The sequence below is a fragment of the Corvus kubaryi genome, unplaced genomic scaffold, assembly GCF_017639235.1.
Source record: "Corvus kubaryi isolate FWS band 111438036 unplaced genomic scaffold, C.kubaryi_AGA036_p1.0 133, whole genome shotgun sequence".
In the NCBI taxonomy this organism is placed as follows: domain Eukaryota; kingdom Metazoa; phylum Chordata; class Aves; order Passeriformes; family Corvidae; genus Corvus; species Corvus kubaryi.
The window spans coordinates 10,138,165-10,162,416 of NW_024580667.1; the positions used below are offsets into that span (position 1 = coordinate 10,138,165).

The following is a 24,252-nucleotide window of genomic DNA, read 5'->3' on the forward strand; positions in this document are numbered from 1 at the left end:
GGGGAAAAGCTGGGCAGGGCAGTGAGGGCGGGCAGAGGCCCAGCTCAGGTATCCTCCCTGCCTGAGCTGCATCGTGCTCACCCATCCCAGCTGGAAGGGAGGGAGCAGGGCTCCTGCTGGGGCTCACGTGGCAAAAGAGGCACCAGGAAACATTTAATCAGTCCCAACAACAGCAGTGCCCCTCATTTGTTTCAAGGTCTGGTGAGGCGTTTTGGGACAGTAGTAGCACTTAGTAGGTAACCACCTTGCTGAAAAACACAAAGGCATTATAAGAAGTTTATCAGACATGAATTCTTTAATATAAAACCAGGCATTAAAATGGATTTCGAAGACCCGCCATCCCTTTCACTTTTGCAGACTTCCAGGTAAAGGAACGTTTCAGCCACAGCAGGGACTGAACTACCCCACCCCAGTACAACACAAAATGAGCCGAAGAGCAGGGAGCAGAAGGGAAGTTAAAGTGCAGATGACCGTGTCCCTCAGAACAAGGCTCCATCTCAGAACTGGCACCAAATAGACTAAACGTTCATTAAAAGGAAAATATTTTGAATTTTATTTTTTCACGTTATTATCAAGTACACAATTACAATAATGTCACACATCCCTATATGGTTCTATGTATTTTGTTTTTTTCTTTTGTCTTTTTTACAAAGTGTACAGAGGGAAGGACGTATACAATATTTAACAGGGTATTTTCTACAGAACAATAATTTATATTATGTCCTTGTAAAAATCTGTACCTTTTTTAAACATTAAACTGAAACATCCATTTTATAGCATTTGCTAAGCAAATTATTTAAGAATTAAAACTAACCTGTAACTAATGTCAGTACATTAACAATAGCTATAATTTCATTTTCTCTTTATACAGACAAATACATTTTACAAAATCCACTTGACCAAACCCTTAATTATAAAAAAAAAGTTTCAACATTGTGCTTTAAAAAAAAAAAAAAAAAAAAAAAGTGTGTATGATTCCAGGCTACGTAAGAGAAAGAAAATGCGTAAAATTGTGTTCTTTGTCTTTCAGCTTATTTAAAAAAATAAAGTTCAAAGTGGCTAAAATCCTCAGCACTGCTATGGGAATTTATGCAGATTTTGTACACTTTCCAGGTTTCCAGTTAGAAAATGCTTGAACGTAAGAGAGGAAAAAAAAGTAGTCACAGGCGGGTACTTTGCAGGAAGCGAGTGGGAATCTCTGCTGGGTTTTACTGCATCTGGTTTGGCATCAGCAGGCAACGGACACTACGGCCATGTAGGAAATCCACTGGCTTCAGCGGGGATTTCAAGGAAGGCACAATGCAGCACAGCCAGGTACTACACGCTAAAGGGTCACGGCCCGCTAGTAGCAATATTACACAAGAGCACACCGGGCAAGTGTGGGGGCACTGCAAGCAGGCAAAGAAAGAACAAACCATCCTACAACACAGGCAGTGACATGGCATTGGGCTCTCCTGAACTGCACACTACAGACAAGAATTTCAGCTTACAGTGAGACAGGAGGGATGAGCAGTAGGGGCAGGGCTCGGTAACAAGACAAAATACAAAAGGCCTAGAAGATGCACATCCAAAAAGGAAACCTTTGTCTCTCCTATCACCCCAGACTTAAAACCATCACTATAATTCCTGTTTGATTCAATTGGAAGTTCACCTGCCTAGAAACAGGAATTAACACTGGCCCAGCCTCTGAAGCCTTTCCATTAGTGAATTGTTGGTTACAAATCCATCCTAATCTGGCAGGCAGCCAGGACTGAATTCTGCAATCCATCATGAAACAGTGGCTGGGGTGCGAATTTGAGCAAGGGGAGCAGGGCCAAGGCCTAAAATCTGGCCTGTAATTAAAATGGTTTGGGTTTTTTGCTCCACGGTTGCTGTTAAAGTACATGACTTTTGTGCTTGGTACATTTACACAGCAATTAGCAAATGATATGGCGCTACTTTATAATAGTCTTCAGGTGGCAAAATTGCATCTAATAATTGTAATATTCTCCCAGCTGTTTATAAACAGATTAAAAGAACTGGGTTAATTCTGGATACTGTACTAATTAATAAACAGCAGCTGAACACAGCTACTAATGGCTCAGGAAAAACATTCAATTTAGTAACAACTGCATCTTTCATAACTTACTTTTCTTATTAAGGATATCTACGTTACAACATCTCTACTCCTTATGAATTCATCTGCTCCGCTCCATTCCCTTCTTAAGCTCTCACTGTAAATATCTGGTTTCCAAAATCGAGGCATCTCTTGGTCTTAAATTTTATTCTTAAACAACTAACAATAAAAATGTGACTTGAACCACAAACTGCTCTTTCAAAGAAATACCAACATACATAAAGCATAAAGTTTGAGGTACGTTTACCAGCACATACAGACAGTTGTGATGTATTGTTAACTCTGCAAACAGAATAAGAGTATTTTACATTTCCAACACTGACAGGAGTAAAGCGGAAAAAACCCAACTCTTTTGTAACACACAAAACCTTTCAAAGACAAAGAAGCACAGAACAATAAATGTAGTATTTGCACATACTTTAAAATTTGCCCAGGAAAGATAAAAACAGCCCCAAACCATTTTTAACGTATTTTTCTTTCTGAAACCAGAATGAAAACACGAAGCGAGACTTGTAACTCCTCAACCAGAAAATAGTTAACCTGCCACGAAGTCTGTATAGTTAAAACAAGACAATCAGGTGGGCCCTAGTGACTTTACTGTCAACATGACAACTCCCCATTTTATACACACCTCTGACAATTTTATCAAGAGAAATTTCGTATTTTTAAAATTCACGACAAAACTGCATTAACATGGACACTGTGAGTATCAACGAGGTCAGTAAGATAAATATACTTAAATAAACTATACGGTTGAAAAATTCAGTAAGAGACAGGGTTTACTTTATTAAATGCAACTTTATTGTTGCCATCTTTTCTTCATTTATTAAACAAACTGAATAGAATTCAGAACACGCTATTGAACAAAAGGTATAAAAGTCAACTAGAAGCAATAATCCTATTTTTATACAGCAACAAATCAAATGCACAGTATTTTTTTGTGTTTTTTTTTTTTTTTTTGTGTGTGTGTGATCGCAGGTGATTGGCTTTAAAATAAGCTAACTGCCTGAAAGGCAAATTTCCTTTATAATTCCAGCCATAAGTCTGTGAAAGAGACTTTAAGGCAGCCCAACATCTTTATGATGTCGCATAATGTGCTGGTTCTTCTCTGAAGGCCTTCGGAACCCTTTCTTGCAATACTCACACCGGTGAGGGTAGTCTTTTGTGTGAATGGAAATCACGTGCCGTTTGAAGCCTGAGGCATCTGTAGTGCTATACTCACAGTACTCACACTGATAAACTTTCCTGCCACTGTGTGTTTTCATGTGTTTTTTCAGCTCGTTTTGTTGCCTAAAGCCCTTTCTACATCTCTTGCACCTGAATGGAAGATCCTTTGTGTGAACTGAGAGTATGTGGCGACTCAGAATGAACGGATCTGCAATTTTAAAGTCACAATGTCTGCATTGGTGCAATTTTTTACCCTTGTGAGCCGCCACGTGTTTTTTCAGTTCTGAAGGCCTGTGAAAGCCTTTATCACACATATCACACTTATGAGGATAGTCTTTTGTGTGGACTGAAATTATGTGTCGTTTCAGATCACTCGAGTTTGAGCTCTTATGGTCACAATGCAAACACTGATGTGTTTTACTTTCTTGATGCATAAGCGTATGCTGCTGTAGCTCTTTGGTATCTGAAAAAGTCTGGAAACAAATATCACACTTCAACGGTGTTTCCTTACTGTGTTTAGTCTTTACGTGGGTTTTCAAGTTGGAAGAGTCGGCAGATCGGTATTCACAATATTGGCACTGGTAGGGCTTCTCACCAGTGTGGATCCGCATGTGCTTCTTGAGCTCCGACGGATGGCGAAACCCTTTGCCACACTCCACGCAAATGTGAGGAAAGTTCTTGCTGTGGACAGCCAAAAGGTGGTGACTCAGTAACCCTTGTTCTGCTGTCTCATAATCGCAGAATTTGCACTTGTGCATTTTATTAACTCCTTTGTCCCTGTGCACCATCTTGTGAGTAAATAAAGTTCCTGCATGAGAGAAGGTTTTCCCACACTCATCGCATTCAATAAGCTTTTCTGTTTTGTTGGTCAGCTTATGACTCTCCAAGTGGTTATGTAAACTTATTTTTTTATTCGTAGTGTAATCACAGTCTGTACATCTGTATTTCTTCTTAGTAAGAAGGTGCTCCGGGTGGTTTTTCATGTGCCTTTTCAAGAAACCTCTGGATTTAAATTTCTTTCCACAAATCATGCAGGGGTAGACTGTCAATGGATGACCATCAGGGCCAATGATTATTGCTGAAAAACAACAAAAAAACCCTTTATCAATATTATACAACAAAACTACACTTCAATAAATGTCAGGTGTTAACAATAAGATGAATTGTTGAGTAAGATGGGATACATACATTTTACTATACAATAAACAAGCTTGTTACTGAGTTAGGCAGAAGAAACTGAGGGAATTACTACTTTCACTCATTTTTATTACTAAGAGAAAGGAAACACTGTTTTTTGATGGAGACAACCAAAGATGTTCTTGACCTCAAATAATTCTGTTTTGAAGAATTCTGACTGAGTTCACACTGAGTACACGCAGAAACCAATGGCTGGTGCAAAGAACAGCAGCCAGCTTGTTAAACTGAATATCATCTAGTAAGCAAAGCACATGATCTTCTCTTGACTCTCCACAAATCTGCAGATAAAAGTTTAATCTGGCAGTTTAATCACCTACCGCTGACTGCTATTCAGATGCCCCCAAACTAACACCTCCTTCTTATGCCACCTGTCACAGCTACAATCTGAAGAGGTACCAAGCAGGAATCAGTAAGAACATGTTTCACACACAGAAACCTTAAAGCTTTGGAAATTATTTGCACTCATCAGTCTGGTTTGTTTACCCTGAATTTGCCTAAGCACGTTAAAAAAGCTGTCTTTTCCAAAAATGTTTTATAAGGAGAACTGACTAGCTGGAAATAGAACTTTAACCTACACAGTTTACTAACTCAGGGCTAAACAAAACAGAACTCCTACAGTTAAGTCATGATTTGGAAGGAAACTTTTAGCATTATTTAAGGCAAGGCTACTAAGGAAAACAACTGTGTGGTTTTTTAACTTTATCAAACCAAATAAATATTCTGACTGTAATGCAGTAACAGCAGAAACCAAATTTTGCCATAGAGAACTTACGTTCTTACAGATGAAAGAAAAAAGATAGGCACAAACATCAAGACAATTTTATTTCACCATTAAAACAGAAAAGGGTATAGAAGTTACACTACTAACATTAATATACAGTGCTCAGACTTTTCAGCTACCTACTGAGCTGACATAATGAAATGCATTCTTCTATGTATTTTCAATAAAGACAAAAAGGGTTTTTAAAAGGCACTATTACAGAACACTGTTTATCTAACATCACCTTTAAAAAAGTTACATTAAACATTAAAACTGGTGTGGCAAGTTAAGTATGCAGGTTTCTAAGCTTTTGCTGTAATACTGACTTTTTCCTGTGTCAGAGATGGTTTCCATTAAAACACCTGCCACAATCCAAATTACCCATGTATTTAAAATTTGTAAAATAAAATATGCACTCATTTATAAAGCAGAAGTGTTGTCAACCAAGTAATTCCCCAAATCCCTCTTTTTACAAGACACTCCACATGCATCTGTTTATGGGCAAGCACCTGGAGGAATGAGAGCAGAGCCAGGCACCACATACTCACCTGTCTGATACTGTCTGGACTCAGGTCTCCTCTTCTTCTTTGGTTTTTGCTTGGCCAGTCTCCCAAGTCCAGATGACTCATCTATGTGCAAAAGAGCACTTGCAGTGCCATTCCGACTTTCGATGCCATCATTATTATTACCTACCAAGCAATAAGTTTAAAATTTATTACCTACCAACTAAGTTTAAAAGTTAACTACCAACACTACAGGTAATTCGAGCACAAATTCTACAATGGTAGCAACAGAAATGATGAACTATTATCTGGACATTTAATCAAACTGTAATCACGTACAGCACAAGCTGCAAAATGTCTCACTATGTAACTTAGGAATTATGTTTGGTATTATGAGCATTAGCTTTGTTATCCTAATTTTACAGGAGTACATAATGTACAGGAATTAATGGCTTTCCATTACATAGAGAATTCTCCTTCAAATGCAGCATTTTTTGCATCTCTTTGGTTGCTAATTATACCCAAAATGTTTAACATTAGTATATATAATAGCATATCACAATATTTACTGTGCCCGATTTTCTTCTCAGTCCTGAAACACATTTGTGTGTGAGTTCTCATTCACTTCTGTATGTCTGAATTCACCTGACTGAAGTCTGTCACACACCAAGTTTCTGAACTGGAGCTGCAATCAAAGAATCCTTCTGCACAGCCCATAAAGTGGCACACAAAGCGCACACTACTTATACACCTGATGCTTTAGCACTTACAAATTCTTTCTACTGGGAACAAAGAGCATGCTCAGTGTTGTGTAACAGAAAGGAGGAAACAGTCTTTGCCTCACAGAGCTTTGTGTTTAATACACAAATGGTATCACTGTATGTAAAACAAACATGAAAATTACAATTACATTTGAGAAGGTATTTACTGGCAATCAGTTTAACATTGGTGATTCAAGGGCATAAGTAAACTTTAATCATAAATGTTGTGGTCAAGTATTTACTTGAATCAATAAAAGCCAACATTCCCTAGTGAAAGCAAAGGACACAAATAAGATAGGAAGACTCAAGTGGAAGAAAGTGCAAGATGCTCAATAGCTGTTCCTTTCATATGAGAGTGCTGAGAATTAATATTCATGATTAATGTAAGGAGACTCAGAGCCAGGCAAAAGCATGTGCAGAGCCTGAAGAGTCTCATCTATATGGTAGCTCAAGTGTTCCTCTGCCATTTTCAGGCCTTCATGCTTAATTTCTCCCTGTCCCCACCATCTCTCACCCTGCACGCTAGGTTGCTTACTCTGGACAATGGAACCAACTCCCCTGTTTCCTGCATTCTTAAATTCTCCTTTCAATTCCATCTCACTGTTTTTAATACATTCTGCTCATTTTCTCCCCCTTCTCCAAAATCACTGAATGCTTAGTACACAACTTGTTTCAAGTTCACTCAGTTTCATTTTTAATTCCCACTCAGACTGGCTTATGTCATTTCCTTCTCACTCAAACTGTGTTCACCAGTATATGGCCTAAGATAAGGCTTCGGGTGCTCTACCACCCATCCCCTATGTAACTTTTAAACACACTGCTCCCTGAGATCTTGCCCTTCCTGACTTATGTCCAAGATTCCAGCCCCCACTGTACTCCCAGCACAACTGTCTGCTGGCACCATCACCACAATCCACATCATGCAGACACATAAGCTTTGTCCTCTACCCCCTTGCTTTGTTTAGAAGGAGAAAGGGGCAGTAGGGCAATACGGAAACATTTTTTTCCAGATGAAATTGTGGTCTTAAGCTTACAAAAGTTTTGGAAATCAGTTTGTGCACCAGTTGGTGTTCAGATACCAGGTCCTGCATGCTGGAAATACTCTCAAGGGGTTCTGCTACAATTTTAACATGTTTCCCTCCAACTTCTTTTCATTAATCAATTAATTATTGCCATTAGTGAAATTGCATATATATATGATCCTTCTAGAAAGCACTTAAATAAAGCTAGAGCTCCGTGTTGCTTTTCACTGCTACACTGAATCTTACATATTCCCACTTGCCTTTTTTTGCTCCCCCCGCCAAATAAAAATACTCAGTTCTACTCCAAAGCCAGCTCTCACTGTGTCCTAAAACTATGAGGAACAGATGTACTTGAGATATAATTTTTTAGCTGGAAGTTCATGTATTTCCCCTTTTACATCATGAAAGTATGAAGGAAAATACCTGTTAAATAGGAGCAAAAAGAAGCCTGCCTTACAGCTTCCCTCTTTCTTTCTTTTTAAGGCTCATTATGCTAAGAAACCATTCTTAAACTAAAGCTCTAAAAACAAACACAAGAGCACAAATACTCAACACTACCCTCCAAAAACCAATCCCTGACACTTTGCTGCAGTGTCACCATGAATAATTCTTTTGAGTACTACTTACCATAAGCTGCTGCCCAAGCTATGGGCATGAAAGTTTTAATTTCAGTGTCATCGATTTGCTGTTCATGGGCGGCTGCCGCGTCCTCCTCTCCTACAATCACTTCCATATAAACCTCATCAGCTATTTCTGCAACATCTAAGAGAAAGAGAAGTAAAAAGAAATTATAGGAATGTTGCACTGCTGAAAGTGAAAATCCCTGTTCCCAAAGGAAAGCCACCTACTTACTTAAGTCTTCGTCTTCATGCTGAGAATCATTTACAGTCATGTAAACCATTTTCTCCCTTGGAATACGAATACTGCTATTTTGATCGAGCAATCCAACTGCGTGGTCATTCTCTGGCTCGCTCTCCACAATGTCTACTGTGCCCCCTAATTAGGAAGACCAGAGCAAAACATTTTAAATACACTTGACCAAAATCTATGCTAAACCACAAAAAACTGGAAGTTTGTCACTCTTTGGTACCATACTCATAGGTCTTTACAGACCACTTGAGAGAAACCACAATCTCATGCAAAATTTCAAGTGTCAGGTCGGAGTATTCTCAAACAAGTGTATTTTACCTAAATCGTCTTCTCCAGGATCTGCTTTGAATATATAGACCTTGATGACTTCTGGACAAATGCCATCCACTTTACAAGAGCCACTTTCTGACTCTGCTTCCATGGTAATTTCAGCAGAACCTTCGTGTTCTATCTTACCAGCATCATCCACTACAAAAACAAGTTATTACAATTACCCAGTCATATGCAGACAGACATATATGAAAGACTTTATTAATTTATTACTCAAATTCGGAAGCAGTTTAAAATTAAAAAGTTGTGATAAAGAACCTACCCATTAATTTTTTTTTCATATCCTTGAGAACAGTGACAGTAAACACAAAAATAAATTCAAGCTATTATCTTCTAGTTAAGGGGGAAGTGCAAGAATGCTACAGTGACAAAACTAGAAGCATGAGCACCACACCAGGCAATGCTAATAAGGAAACTGTGATCTACAGCAAGATGATGGTAGGAAGAAAGTACACATCACTACTTCACTCTACGGCATAATTTCACCTATTCTCAGTTTTAAATGCTTTCTCCTTCGCAACTAATAACCTATTAATTGTTCTTTTCAAAAGCATTATCTGTTGCTTAACCCTGTCTCTAATGCAAGTGGTACTACTGCTGCCTGTCAGACCTGGTTCCCTGCAAAGCACTAGTACTGATGCCTTTTCAGCTGCTGGAGAGGAAACCTGCACGGCACCTCCAGGAAGAAACCCCTCCACTCTCCTCATGGCCTCCACAGCTGGAGGCGGAGCACAGCGCCTGAGCGCTGACCTGCCACTGCAGCACTGGAAACCTGTCCACAGGGCCCCTCCTGACAGGGCCCTGCATTCCTGCTGCAGCCCTGTGTACTCCCAGACTTTGCTCTCCCACCTCCAGAAGGGCACCTGCACCACACTCCAGCCTGAACTGCCAGAACTTGCCCAGGCTCCCACATACCCATGGCTGACAACCAGCTTTACGAGGAACACACTTGATTTTTGAGGCATTACTGTACATGGGCACCTCTCCCCTTCTTACTTTATCAAGAAGAGATTTTCAAGAAAAAAATAGTTAAGTATGCATTCACAAAAATCAAATCCAGCATCTCAAGACCTTAGGAGAATCTTCCAATTTTCAGAAGCCCCAGAAGTTTCTCCAGTGTTGAGATTATTTAAGAATTCTTAACATTACAGAATACTTTTGTAATTTGTGACTTCACTGTCACTCCCTTAGAGTCATGCATGACTTCAGTTCATGACAAGACATGGAATTTGTAATAAAAGTCTAAGAACTGCCCTATAAATGGTGAAGAATTTTCAACTACCATGCCTAGCACATATCAAAGACTTCACAAAGTATGCTTACTTTACTAGCACTTATTGAACTACCCTCATAAATAAATCATAGCTTTACTACTCAGAAACTCAGCATTCTTATATTTATTTTAATACATACTTAAAAAAAAGCTCAAAATGTTATTACTGTTATTTTCCTGCCACGAAGTCAATAAATTAGCCTTTGAATTAGATAAACTATCACATGTTCTGTCTCATGTATCAAACACAACTGTATTTAAGTACAATTTCTCAATCAGGCATCATTACTCACAAAAAATATGAACAACAGTAAATTATAAACCACTAACATAAATTCATCTGTCTCTCTCCTCACCAAAAGAACAGCAGAAAAAAACATTAAATGCTCGAATGCCAAGTTCATGATCAGTGGCCACCGTACAGATTGTTTCAAGCAGTAGGATGTTTTAAAAATTACTTTGTGTCACGGGACAACATAACGTCTTGTAGCTGAGACCCCAAAGCATTTAGAAGTAAAAACCTTAAGATGTTCTTTTGAATCACATTAACAATGTAGCTCCACAGTGTCTATATTCAGTTACAGACTTCCATGACTTCTTTGTCATATCCATGATATACCAAATGTCATTGGAACTCTGACAAAAAAGAAAACTTGCTTTTCTTCCTACAGTACTTTTATGTAGTTGTTCTCCCTTAACTCAGTTGTTTCCAGTGTCAGGCACATGTATTTGGAAGGCTTTCAAATCAGTGTAGACTGACTTTACACCTCTGAAGCCGAAAGGGAAGTCTGCCACCAAGATCAACTGATGCTGGAACATACCCACAAGGAAGGAAAATCACGGCTGAGTCAATCAGAGGGAAAACAAACCTATGTGCATGATGTGAAACAGACCCATTTCTTTTAACCAAACCAGAGTTTTTTACTTCCATTTATATATGGAAGTATCCATTGATAACTTTCACACAACAGAAGAATTCTAAGTCTTAAAAACATGCTCTATTTATGCTTTGAAATAAGTTCTCCAAGATTAAAAGTATTATTTTATCAAACATAATAAAAAAATTGTTACACAATTTAGAGTTTGTTTATCCCTGAATTCCCTTTATATCCAACATTGTTTTAAAAATACAACAACCGGTTTAAATATTTATTTAACAGAGCCATTTAAACTGTAAGAAAATTGATGCGTAGGCGGTATGAGGCCAACTTTTCTCATTCAAAAAGAAAAAAATTCACTCTTGACAGGTGGTAATAATTTAAAAACTGAAGTCCCTGATGGGCTTGACAAGCAGTAATATTTGCAGTATAGTAACAAACAGGTAACAGGATGAAAAATAGGGTGGAAAGAAAAAGACAGGAAAAAAGATAAAAATCAAAGGAAAAGACAAACGAGGTGAAAGAGAATGGGTATCTATTACAGAAAGTACCATTTCCAAGGTATTTTGTCCTATGGCTACACAAGCATTTATTTATACTGATGCACTGATGCTCTGGCAGCATTTTATGAAATTTGCTTTCTATTTAACATTTGCCCAATGTTTCTGCATTCTCCATGTAGCTCAGTCTCTCAACCAGAGAAAATTATATTCCAAAATACTTGACTGATCAGTGTTTGAAGTTGGAACTCTGATGATATTAATTTTTTATTCAAATTTGTAGCCCATTGAGGGGTCCCACAAATCACCATCTATTGCTGATACTCCCTCATATTGCTCCTCTTTGACATTAACAACAACAACAACAAAGTTACTTAAAAGAATTAGTTAAGCTTCTAAGAGACCACTTCCTTTTAAGTAGAGCCACTGAGCATTACTAAACTAATCACAAGTCACATGCTAGAAAAAAAGTTCAGGCTAGCATTACTCCAGTGCTGTCATACCTTGTGCCTCCATTTTATCAGATATGAACTGGACACTACAAACTTTAAATGTCTGGATTTTTCCCCCCCCTATACTAGCTGGTAGCTTTAATTCAGTAAACAAGTGGATACAGACTAAATCTCAGAGTTAAAAAAAAAAAAAAAAAGAAAAATTACTAGACACAGTATTATTTTACATTAATTACAAGAATGCAGTCTATGGTTTGTTTGCCAAGATTCTTCACAGACGTCACTGATTAGAGCAGCCTGCTCTTTGCATACCATGAGCTGCAAGAAACAATTAAATAAGTATGTGCTTCTCCAATACTTCAATAATTGCTTCCATATAAAAATAATGCTACGATTGTTATTAAAAGCACAAACAGATGAGAAAAGTTGTCACACAACATGTAAGAAGTGGCATATTTAAAACCTGTCTAGTTACCACTTCCAAGGAAATCAACAAGAAGAAGACCAACAGGTAAAAAAAGGAATAAGGAATAAAGAATAAAGCAAAGAAATAAAAGATACAGGCAACAATAACAACAGATTCCATGTGTTCTGTCACAATGACAGCATTTGTTTCCTAGAAAATACTAAATTTAATTTTTAAAATCATATAATAAACTAGTAACATCCAAAGAATAATTATCTCCAGTATCTCTACCCTTCTATTAAAACATGTCCAACGGCATTTTTGGGACAGAAAAAGCTCCTATGCATTGATAATAACCCTATATTTAAAACACTGTTGGAGTCAGTTTCCCCATACAGAAGCATAAATGTTAAGCCAAGATCCTGATTTGCTTAAATAGACCCATCTTTTGTTTAACTGTAATACATACATCTTCCCCAAAATGTTGTTTTTAGCTTTTTGTATCAAATATTTGATGGATAGGCAGATAAAGACTTTGTACCCTTATAGTGTTTAACTTCTAATTTAAAAATGCAAATACAACTGCCGTTATTTTTAATGGATTCTGTAACTATTTAAACTTATTCTTTCCTACCATTTCTCCTCTACATGGGAATAATTATGAAAATAAAAGGATTGTAAAAAAATAAAATTCACTTAAGCACAAAGATACCTTCCATCTTTTTCAAGTACCCACTGCTCATTGCTAAAAAACACACCAAACAAACAGCCTAAGGAAAAGTCTCCCTAAACCAGTTTAACAGATCTTAAAAATGTGTCAATGGAGCAATTAGACAAGAATCATCTATTATGTCAGCCTTTATGTTCCCAAATGGTTCTCTTAGCTGCTAAAAAGATACTTGTCTGCTTACAAAATAAACAACCCTATTTAAGCATTCTTAATGAAAAAGGCCATTACTAACTATTCTCTCTAAAATAGATTAAAAGCATTCTGTATTCCCCTGACTTTGTTCAGTTATTTGTGATAGAAACATCTACTTCATTCAACAGCAGACAATTCCTAGTCCACTGAAGAAGTTATTTTTACCATACAGTTACTTCTTGAATGGCAAACCAGGTTTCCTAATCTGTGAGAAAAGAGAAATCTGCTCTATTTTCATTTTAATCCTTTACACATGAGTATATCCTATGCATTTAAAGGTCCCTCCAGGGTAGTAATCTAGTAGAGGTGCAATTCCTGAGCTCCAAACTGGGATCTAACACCTGTCCTTCTTGTCCTCTGCCACAGCTCTGAGACATCACTCAAGGTAACTCTTATTTCCATCACCTCTCATGGCGGCCTCCTGAGCAGCCTGAGCTGCAAAACTGTTGGTGCCACTCCAGTGGTCAGACATAGGCATGGCAGCAAGTTCTGCCTCTGAGAAAGAAAAATGTGATTTCCTGCATCTTTAGCAACCTCCAGGGGAAAAGAGAGAGATATTTATGCTAAGACAGCAATTAAAAGCATTTTGCTTTCTTGACTCAAAGGCTACCGGGTGGCCCAAAGGAAAAGCATGAACCTCATGGCTTGTTCACCAGATCCATTGCTTTCAACTTAAACATCCAACAAGGACAAAAAAAAAGATTGATTTTCATAGGCCTAGGTGAAACCTTTCTCTCTCTCTGAGTTACGCTGGGTTCTGATTCCTGTAATGAAATGTGTTAATTCAGATAAAACAAACAAGAGACATGTCTAACTCAGAGAAAAGCAAGGCGATGGATGGATGGATGGATGGATGGATGGATGGATGGATATAACACAGCTGCCATATTTGCCAATATTTAAATTCTTAATGCTGCAGTTTAAGCCTTGTGAGGCTGCCCTTCACTTTTTCCAGACTCCTCTTGTCAAACTTTTGCGCCTCACAATTTTTACTGCGATAAGAGTATATCACAATGCAACTTTTCATCTTATAGAATCAGTTAATGCCAGAGGAGGTGTCTATCTTTGCCAAATGGAATGAAATCAGATGAAAAAAAAAGAAATCTCAATTTCCATCTTATTGCCAGGCACAGGGCACTGCTTTCCTTGGTTAGTAAATGCAAGATGTTTGCTTTATTTTGACAAACACCAGTTAATCTCACCACTACTGTTTCACTTATGGAAAAATGATTTTCCAAGCTACCAAACAATTAGTACCAGTGTGAGTCACAGCACAATTTATACTTTCCTGACTCAACTCATGAACTGGCTTGTTATGGAATATGTAAAAGAAAAAAAAAAAAAAGATTTCTTGAACCTCCTTGCATCTTTCTCAAGCTACTAACTAGTAGGTTTGCATTCTTAGTTGAATGAATATCTGATTCTGTTCTGCTCTATGTGCCCCAAATCTATCATGGAACAAAAATGAATCTTGAGGGCAAAGACAAAGTATCCAAGAAAAAACTTAAGTACATCAAAAAGTAACTGGTGATATAAAGCTGCGCCAAGAAACATTATCTTGAAAATGAAGAAAGCAAAGGCATATTAATGCCAAAGCTAAATTAAATCTAACTGGGAAAAGAAGTATTAAAATACTGAGTTCATTTAAGCACAGTCACAGAATTAAACCCACAGAACTGTATTCTTTCAAAAGACAAACCAGTCTGAAACCAAGAAAGAAGGCAGAAACACAATATTTTTTAAAAGTACACATAGATTAGTCATTTCAAATCACGTATTTTCAGGAAAAAGCTAAGAAAATGATCTTAAGAAAATCTATGTATACTCAGCTCATTAGGAACAAAAATGGAAATGCTTAAAGAGAGCTACAAAATTGGAAAAAACAGAAAGATTTTGACAACAGCTTCCACTGAAGAAAACAGACAGAGAAACCTATGACAGAAAGAAAATGAAGTGTCATCCCCTGCTTTTCAAATGCCTATCTAAAATAAGACAGGCAAAGGCATTCTGAAGAACACCGTCTAGCTCCCAGATCTGGGAAGCAGCAACATTTGGCTACTGTAATGGCAGACAAGATTACATTCCAACATCTGCCCCTGCAGTTCAGGGAGGTTTGCCAGAAGCAAATACAAATTTACAAGCTGGGATGAAAAATCCAGAACAGGATTGGCTGATGTGACCACCTTTTAAAACTAAGTTCAACTGAAGAACTGAGGCAGGCATCAGATCAGTGAACACCTCCACTGCTGATGCAAACAAAAAAAAATAGTAAAAAATTAATTCGAATAATATTTTTCATACAACAAAGAAACTGTTTGGCAAGACAGCCTTTACTTGATGAAAAAGCACCAGACTCTGCCTTCACAACCAGAAGAACTTGTTATGCAGGCTTTAAACACAGTAGGTGGTAGTAGGGACTTCCCTCTAAAATGAACTGTAGAACATTAAACAAAGAATGCATATTTTGTAGGGTAACGATTATTTTAAATGCTGGCTTATTTAAGGTTCTGAATCTAAACAAAGTACATTACAAGAATCTTTAATAATAAAGTATGAAACTGCAGAAATACATGACTGAAAACAGAGAGTATCCCAGCACAAGTGACAACTAAACTCCTGTGTTTCCTGCCAGTCACCACTTGTTGACAACTGGCACATCTAAGAAGACTTCCCAGCTAGGTAGGGATCATCCAAAATGGCATCTACCAAGACATTCTGTCCTCATTCAGCCACTGCCAGTGATGAACAGGACACACATCCACCCATCCCTCTCATGTGCATTTACACAGGCATGGTTTGCAGAGTGCTCGACGGCAGCAGCCCCAGAGGCCCTGCTGTGCTGCAGGAGGAAAACCTGCACAGGAGTGAGCACAGACAGGAGCAACAGCGCCTTGAAGAGCTACAGTCAGGGACATGGAAGACGTGAGGATCACCACCAGCATCAGACTTCAACTATCCATAGGCAGATTATCCAGTTTGTTGTCTAACCATGCAGCAGGTGCAGAAGCATCCTAGCTGCTTTCATCTGATTTAACTTGGGCCCAGAATCAGAAAGTTTTATCTGCACCACACTAGACAAGAGTGCATTTATCAGTCTGGATCAATACAATCTCAGAACAGATCCCCTGACCTATTTCACCTCAGTACAATCCTGCAGTTTAATTTACAATATTTTGTGTTATCCATATTTTGCATTATCCCACTTCATTGTTTTCCCAGATAATAGAGAATTAACTGTACCTCATATAAACTCAAAACATGGCTGCAACAAGGTTACTCAAGGAACTCAAGAGATGATAAATTAAGAAATGCAGTGATCCTAGGTAAGGAGAAGCAACATTAAAATTCGTAAGTACAGAACATAAAATTAAAACAAGTTATTATACATTTCAAAAATGTGTCCAAAAGTAAAGAAGGGAAAAAAGGGAGAAAAAAAAGGAAAAAACCAAAAAAGAAAAAAGGTAATTGAAGCAGAGCACGAAGTACACCTCATCGATGGAATTGTTTAACACCACACAAAACTGAAGTGCCTGAAATGGCAATTAAACAAACCAGCCTAACAAGGCTTTTCTATTTCTACAATAAATAAATGTTCAGCAGTGACACTGTGATGTTCCTAGGTGCTGCACTGAGTAATCACTATAATAAGTAACATACTTAGAGTAAGCTCTAGTTCACACACAAATGGATATCCTCAGTAGAAAAAGGATTGATGATATGCTCTATTTTTCTCCACCCTCTATTTAAGTCTTTTGAAATACAACTCAAATGCATTGTGCCACTGTTCCTAAGGGAGATTAAGATATTCACTTCCCAGTTATGAGCAGCAATAGCTACTCTTTTTGTTAGCTGCATCTCTCTGTCCTTTGCTTAATCAAGAGAAGAAAACACACCCTAACAGCAAAGAAAACCATATTGCTGTCTGTATCCAACAATAACTGGGGTGCAAGAGGCAGGGGTTTAGCAAAAAAACAAGACAAGGACTGGATTTTCAAAAACCACGGTTTTTTACTCTTTCTTTTCCATGAAATATTTTTGTTTCCTTAATGTCTTGGTAGTCACCTTAGTAACCTGGACATATAAGCATTTTTAAACATTGCCACATTAATTTTCTTTCAGTTCTTATTAAGTATATGGCATTTGGTTTACTGGAATTCTTACTCTTTTGTTCATATGCTATAAATTGCTACAGAAATAATTTATGATCAGATGTGCATTTGCCAGTGTTTCTCTCCATTAGCTTCACCAGAACTTTTAGCTGGTGTATGTTCCTAAAAATCCCTCCATGTGAGTTCATTTGTGAGATCTGCATTTCAATAATAAACACAGAAACTCTGCTCTGGGTATTGTCTTAAGCCCTCCCTCAGATATTTCAAGCCCATATCATAAGAACTTTGATGGCTTTACCCACACACTTACAGGAAATCATAAGGTAATCATCACAGTTGCCCTTCTCATCTTGATGTTCCACAGGGATTCCATTGGCATCGATCACTGCCTCTGATGCACAGTCTGCCACCAAGACTTCCTCAGAAACAACATCTGTTCCCAGAGTATCAGTGACAATATCTGCTTCTTCAACGTTATCATGAACTACATGTTCTACGTGTCCAACTTCGGGCACATGCATTGACTCAGTTGTCAGTACATGTTCTGGTATAGACATTGTCTCTGCTGTTATGTCAGAAGCTAAAACATCATCTGGGACAGTGCAATGAGCCAAAGAAACCTCTTCAGCTACGTCTGTGTCCAGCACTTGTTCAGGAATAATGACTGTTTCAGACACGTCTGGCTCCTCCATGATATCTGGGCACTGAACATCCTCAATAACAACATCCTCAATGACATCCTGGATTACTACAGAGTCTGGATCATCAGGAACAAAATTATGCACAGTTATATCTGAGTCGACTACATCTGAAACAAATACTGTTTCCTGTACTTCCACAACAATCTGATCTCCATCCATATGTGCTGCATCAGCTCCTGAAAAACACAATTAAAATAGTACTTCAATGGTAAAACTGTCTCACATGAGGTGGTTAATAATTGAAATTATTTGTTTCACTTCGACTTTTACACTACGCTACAATTTAGTAAAACAGGCATAACAGCATATGAGCTATTAAGATAGGTAGATAAAGCAAGCCCTCAGTAGATGCTAACATAATTAAGATGAACAAGATTTTCTCTCCTGGAAAAGATTTGCAATTTTTAGACTCTCCCCCAATACCCAAACAACTATTACTTGACTGAAAGAACAGTAGCTCATTCATATTGCTCTGAGTAATAAAAACAACCCAAACTCAAAAGCAACTACTCTATACAAAAGCATTGATGCAGCACAGCACTTCTAAGCAAAGGCAGAATAAACAACAGTCAGTTGCATCTAATGTGAACACTCTCATCTACATATTATCTCCTTACAGACCTGTTGGATCAAAAAATGCATTTGGCTCATGTGGCTGCAATTCAAGCCCATCTTCATCCATGGCCTTTAACTCTCATCAGTCACAGTGTCTGTAGAAGGTAAAGAAGAAAGGTTATTTCACTTGTATTAGATGAAGAAGGTTGCCTCTGCCTATGCACTGAAAATCTGAAATTTTTGGTGCATGGAAGTTAACACACAGCACCTCATGGACTTTAAGACAAACCAGATTTCAGTCAGGGTCCCTCAGTCTGGGATTCCAGCAATACTACTCGGGATGACCAAACACCCAGTGTCTGAACGAGAGTGTGAGGGCCAACATTCTGGGTCCGTTTCTCAACACCATATGGCTTCACAAACACAGAAGCAGCTCATAAAGGAATGTGAAAATACAATTTCCTTATCATCTTAAAAAAAAAAGAAATTAAGACAAAGCCTAGACAAGTTCATACTCAAGTCCCTATTGGACGGGGAAGAATACAGAACTGTCAAACCATTAAGGCTCAATATGGCAAGTTAAACATAGAAAGCTCACTATCTGAAATGCACACCAGTTCTGATGTCCTGATGTTCATACTCGGGCAGTCATGAAGACTTCACTGTTATGTCACTTCAGCAACTGAATTCATCAATGTAAACTGCTTTCAGAGCATAACATCATATGTTTTCAAACCTAGATCTGTGAGTATTTTCAAAATTCTTGCCCCAAGACAAAGTACTGTAAGTATCACAAGTTAGTTCTCGAAAACTACCAAATGTCATGTTCTACCAAAATTTTTGAACAGAATTATCAACAACATCTCTTCAATGCATAATGACTTAGGATTTTAATCTTCTTAATGAAAGAACCAAACAAGACCACAAAGTTAAAATACTTGCAAAAAAGTGAAACTGCAATCTAAATTCTGCTGCTTACATATGTGCATTACAGTTAGGATCAGGCAAACCTAGTTAGGTAAAATGCAGTCTAACATAAGTGCAAGGGAGTAGTACAAGTTTAAGTCCAACTACTTTCCTAAGTGCAGAACGAGCAAGAGGCAACAACGTTCCTTCACGTTTCTGCTTGTGTTTCTGTAAAAGTGGAAGATGTTATTTTTCTTCCTCCAAATGTTTCTCACAGTGACAGGCAGAAAGCTCCCCACTTCTGTGATACTTTCACAAAAGACAAACAAAATATCAAGATTCTACCCAAGGTTTCCATAAGAATCATAACCTTTCCAAATTACATTAACTAACATTTACATTCATTACCAGGGAAACTGCTATACAAAAGAAAAAATTAACTAGTCCAAAACACAAATCTAAACCCATAATCTAGAACAAGTATTTTCTAAACTTGCTCCATTTTTTAGCTCAAATTTTCTCAACTCTTCACCTCTGGAACTCTCCCTTGGGGCATTGTCCAGACTCCAGTGCAGTCACTCGGACCTCGTCCCTTACCGAAGTTGAGGGAGAAGTATAGCCAGACATTGAATTGGAAAAAAACCAGTGGCACACTAATAATTTTCTGAGGTGTTCTGCATCTGTGTGAGGCTCAGCTGAAAGGCCTCTGTATTTTAAAGACAGCTGTGCTAACAAGTCATTGTGGTATCCAACTGGACATAAATCGCCTTCCAATTACTCTGACTGTCAAGCACTTCCATCAGAAGCGCCCACTATTAAGAGGAACAGCTCTTCACCCAATGCTTGTTTGACAACCAAGAGCAGAAGAAAAGGCTCTGTTTCTCAGCCTCAGATGCAAGAAATAGCTTGACTGATGGCAATCAACTTCTGCCATGCCACAGAAACAAGAGCAGAATAACAAAATCCCATACAGTAATTCAAGCAAGAATTATTCATACCCTGCTTTCCTTCCATCTATTCAGTATACACCCAGCCAGTCTACTACCAATGTCCTTCCTATTCATCTTGTCATATTTTGTGTTGCCTTCACTGTTTAGTTTCTTCTCTTCTGTTGCTTCTTTTCCAACTTTTTGTGTGCCTGCACCAATATCATGTTCATTACCTCATCTGCTCATTTCATCCCTCCAGCTTCTAACTACAGTACACTCCCATCATTCACACAAACCTCTGCTATTCATCAATTTGTAGCAAAGATTGTATCAGCAATTAGGAGATTTTTTTTTTTGGTAGGAGGCAAAGGGGGACTAAGGGTTGGCAGAAATAAAACTGCCTCTCTCCTCAGACAATACACATATAAGAAGATGGAACTCTCTGAAGAGTTCAGATGCCCTTCATGCCTGTGCTTTTGAGAGCTGTATTATCATACACATCAGCCTCTGATCTGCTGCGACCTGACCAGCCTGAAGCGTCAGTTCACCAGTAGCTACTGGAAGAACTGGCATTCGTTTTCTCTGCTTCCTGCTTTCACCACCCACCTGACCATCACCACCACAAATTCCTACTTCTTATGATTCATGCCTGTACTTTCTCTAGCCTATCTTCTCCCTAAATTCCTCACTGTCTCTGTGAGGGATGCACTCCTTCACTGTCCTTCTCCCCATCCTCTTCACCCATTAGATGCAGGTCTCCATCACTACTTTCCATCTTCTTGGAAGTGCCCACTGACACCATCTCTTCTCTGTTATTCTTGCTGCTGCCTGGATTCCAGGCAACAGACGCTAAATCCAAAATGTCCCCATGGTGCTCAGGAGGTCCAGTTTCACAGCAGTAACAGCCCAGCACACCCTCCACCTGCACACTGTGTAACTCTGGCCTCTTCGGTACTGGCCAGGTCTCATCTACACTGACAAAACGTGCTTGAAACAAAGGCTCAGGCTCCACACAAACCAAAGACACTTCCTGGGCACATGGGCTTTCAAGTATGAGTCTTAAAAAGTCAACCAATATTTGCTTTGGTGCTTGTTCCAGAGTAGAAAGAAACTTTGGTGCTTTCACTCAGTGAATTTCTTACTAAATAACGTTTCTCATAATGTGCTTTTGCATCCAGACCCAGCCAACACATCAATGTACCTCAATTCTTACCCCTGTGCAGGACCATAAAGAGTTTAAACATGCTCTACAAGGGCACGGGCCCCACATCCATAGAAATTTGCTGCAAGGAGAGGACCAGAAGAGGATGCAGGCATTTAAAACAGGAATTACCTGAACTACCTAAAATAATAAAAGTGCCCAAATCAGAATCTGCAGTCCAGAAAGTCATGAAGTAATTTGTCTATGGTTGAAGTAAAAAAAAATACAAAAAGATTCCGGAAATCACGTCAAGGTTTGAGCATTCTAACCAGGAGATGAGAAAACACTGCTCCTTCCTGCTCACTCCTCTGAGCAGAGGGCGAGCACAGGGGCACAAGATGAGGCCACACAAAGGAAGGAACACCACAAGGCTGCGCACCAACAGCAGCTCCGTGACATGAGAAATACCAGAGCTGCTTCTTGCAAGCACCACAGTGAACATCTTCAATTCCTTGGCAAGCACCCCAAGCTCGTACCATAAAGGCTGAGAAGCAATTCCAGCAGTTCATTTTCCTGCAAGATTTCAGAAAGGACAGAAACTCCTCTCAGTCATTCCAAAACATTATAGCTGACACTTACCTCAGGACCCAGTTCTGGCACTGAAGCCAACAGAATGAATTTTTCACTTCCAGCTTGGGAACCCAACCTCTCAAAGAAAAGCATGTGCCCAGCCATGTCCCTACACTTACTTCTTCTCAACTATGTGGCTCTTTGTTCAAATCTCAGGAAATCCAGTAACACTCTTCTACCACTGTGACAAAAAAACCTGAGGCACGCAGAATCAGATTTTATATCTCTGAAAAGAACTAAGCATCTCCACCTTTTACTTGGCTTGGGTACATGCCAGCTTAACATGGATTGAGAACTAATACAACTCTGCAATACACTTAATTCCATCCATACAGTTAGTTTTTACAAACTGATTTTTACCTATTTACTCAGAGACTTGGCTGGTTTTGGCTTGATGTGAGTCAAGGTAACATTTCCAAGTCGAAGGACAGATGGAAAATTACATATTCATAGAAGAAATGGTATTACTATATTAGCAATAATATTCCAAAATAAAAATGATCGTGACAACAATCAGTCAAGAGAAGCAATGCAGACAGTGCACTAGTCCTGCAGCATTACAGATCCTTGACTCAATAGACCTAGCAAGGTAATCAAGATAAAATAAAAAGAAATAGACAAGCTGTCATGTTTTAAAGAAGGAGCAACTTTAAAAATAGAGTTCCTTAAAACAGCTTTAATATTCCACAGAAACTCTCCGTTTCTCTGCTCTCACCAAAAAATGTTAAAAAAAAAAAACGGGGGGGGGGGGGGAAGGAAAAGGAGAAAAAGGGGAAACTTCAGAAAAGTCATCATTGTGAAAAAGAAATACATAACATAGTCTTTTGCCTACTCCTAGTTTGCGATAAGGCCTTAAACCAAATATCTAGGCAACAAAACTCCGACAAATCAAGGTATAAAACAGCAAAGTTCCCCACGTGCAAGTGCTGGCCCCTACCCACGCTGGGATGACTTAGTGTACAGCCACAACCATATTCCCGTCGTGCCTTGCTGCATCCCATTAAAAACTGCGGCACGCCTGGCATGTCCCAATTGGGTCAGAGCCCCGAGCCACCGAGGCTTCGCGGTGCTCCTGAGGCAGCTCTGGGCTCAGTCCACGCCACTGCTGCAGTGTCACAACTCTCCTGACGTGACCCACTTGGGGGGGACTCAAGGCACACACAAGCACAGTGCTCTCGGTCACACACACACGAAAGGCAAAAAAAAAAAAAATACTCCTATAGGATTTAACTCCTGCCTTGAAAATAACCCTCGTTATTACTAGGTGAAGAAATAGAAAAATAAAAACGATGTTACTAATGTAACTATGCGATCATTCAGCTGCTAATTTCTTGATGCATCTCCCTCAGCTTTGGCACGAGAATCAGTGCTGCTGTTTTCATTGCAATTCCGTAGAAAACCCCCCTCAAGTCATTCCCCTCTTTGTTGTAGTTCAGTAGTGGGGTATTTGCAGAAACCGGTTAAAGAAACGGGTTTTCTCCGTATTTCACTGGGATGTTGTGCACCAGACGACAGTAATTCTAAAGGAAACAAACTAATTCTTAACGAAACGTAAATTAGGGAAATGACCGATCCCAGGCGCACCTTTGAACCACCACCAAGGGGGGCCCCAAGGGGATTAGGGGGCTGCTTACGGGGCGAGTGGGCGAAAGCGGCTGCGGGAGAGCTCCCGGCGCTGCCGAGCCCTCGCCGCCCGAATCCCCAGCCGGAGGAGAGGAAGGAGATGGCGGGGCAGGAGAGGACCCGGCCGGCAGCCCCGCCGCGGGCCGGAACGCGCCTCGCTCCGCTGCGCCTCGCAGTGTGGCAGCGGGAGGCGGGGAGGGTGTGGAGACTGCGGGCGGTCCCTGCCGGAGCCCCGAGGCTCCTCCGCCCCGCCCGGCCCGGCCCGCGCGGGGCCCCGGCTGTGCGAGCGATTAATTCAAGATGGCGCCGGCGCCCTCCGCCCCCCCCGCGCGCCGCCATTTTGTCTCCTCCTCCAGACACCTCCGAGCCCCCCCCCGGCCGGGCCCGCGACCCCTCACCGGCCCCACTCGCCTCCCCCCGGGCCCGCAGCCACCCACCTCCGCTCCGCGTTCCTCACACCACCTCCCCGGCCGCCCCGGGCCGTGCCGGGCGTGCGGAACC

The 24,252-nt window shown here is 39.6% G+C and overlaps 1 protein-coding gene across 2 annotated transcripts; it reads right to left on the minus strand.

The window, feature by feature from the left end:
• Positions 1 to 529: 529 nt before the first annotated feature.
• On the minus strand, positions 530 to 24,252 carry ZFX (zinc finger protein X-linked). Of its 2 annotated transcripts, XM_042035998.1 has the most exons (8): positions 24,189 to 24,252; positions 18,589 to 18,677; positions 17,577 to 18,143; positions 8,715 to 8,864; positions 8,379 to 8,522; positions 8,154 to 8,288; positions 5,789 to 5,929; positions 530 to 4,361 (listed from the first exon to the last, which is right to left on the minus strand). In XM_042035998.1, the coding sequence occupies exons 2-8, from the start codon at positions 18,647 to 18,649 to the stop codon at positions 3,175 to 3,177; spliced, it is 2,385 nt and encodes a 794-aa protein (XP_041891932.1). In that variant the 5' UTR covers positions 18,650 to 18,677; positions 24,189 to 24,252; the 3' UTR covers positions 530 to 3,174. The 2 variants fall into 2 exon arrangements, with proteins under 2 accessions (XP_041891932.1, XP_041891941.1); XM_042036007.1 differs by lacking the exons at positions 8,715 to 8,864; positions 24,189 to 24,252 and having other exon boundaries at positions 18,589 to 22,451.

What these genes read in the sequence shown, in the direction of transcription:
- ZFX (XM_042035998.1), bottom strand. Translation starts at nt 18,649, where the DNA reads ATGGATGAAGATGGGCTTGAATTGCAGCCACATGAGCCAAATGCATTT. An exon ending in TCCTGGAGAAGACGATTTAG is followed by an intron (nt 8,523 to 8,714) that starts GTAAAATACACT and finishes CTTCCTAATTAG; the next exon opens with GGGGCACAGTAGACATTGTG. An exon ending in AGCTTGGGCAGCAGCTTATG is followed by an intron (nt 5,930 to 8,153) that starts GTAAGTAGTACT and finishes ATTGCTTGGTAG; the next exon opens with GTAATAATAATGATGGCATC.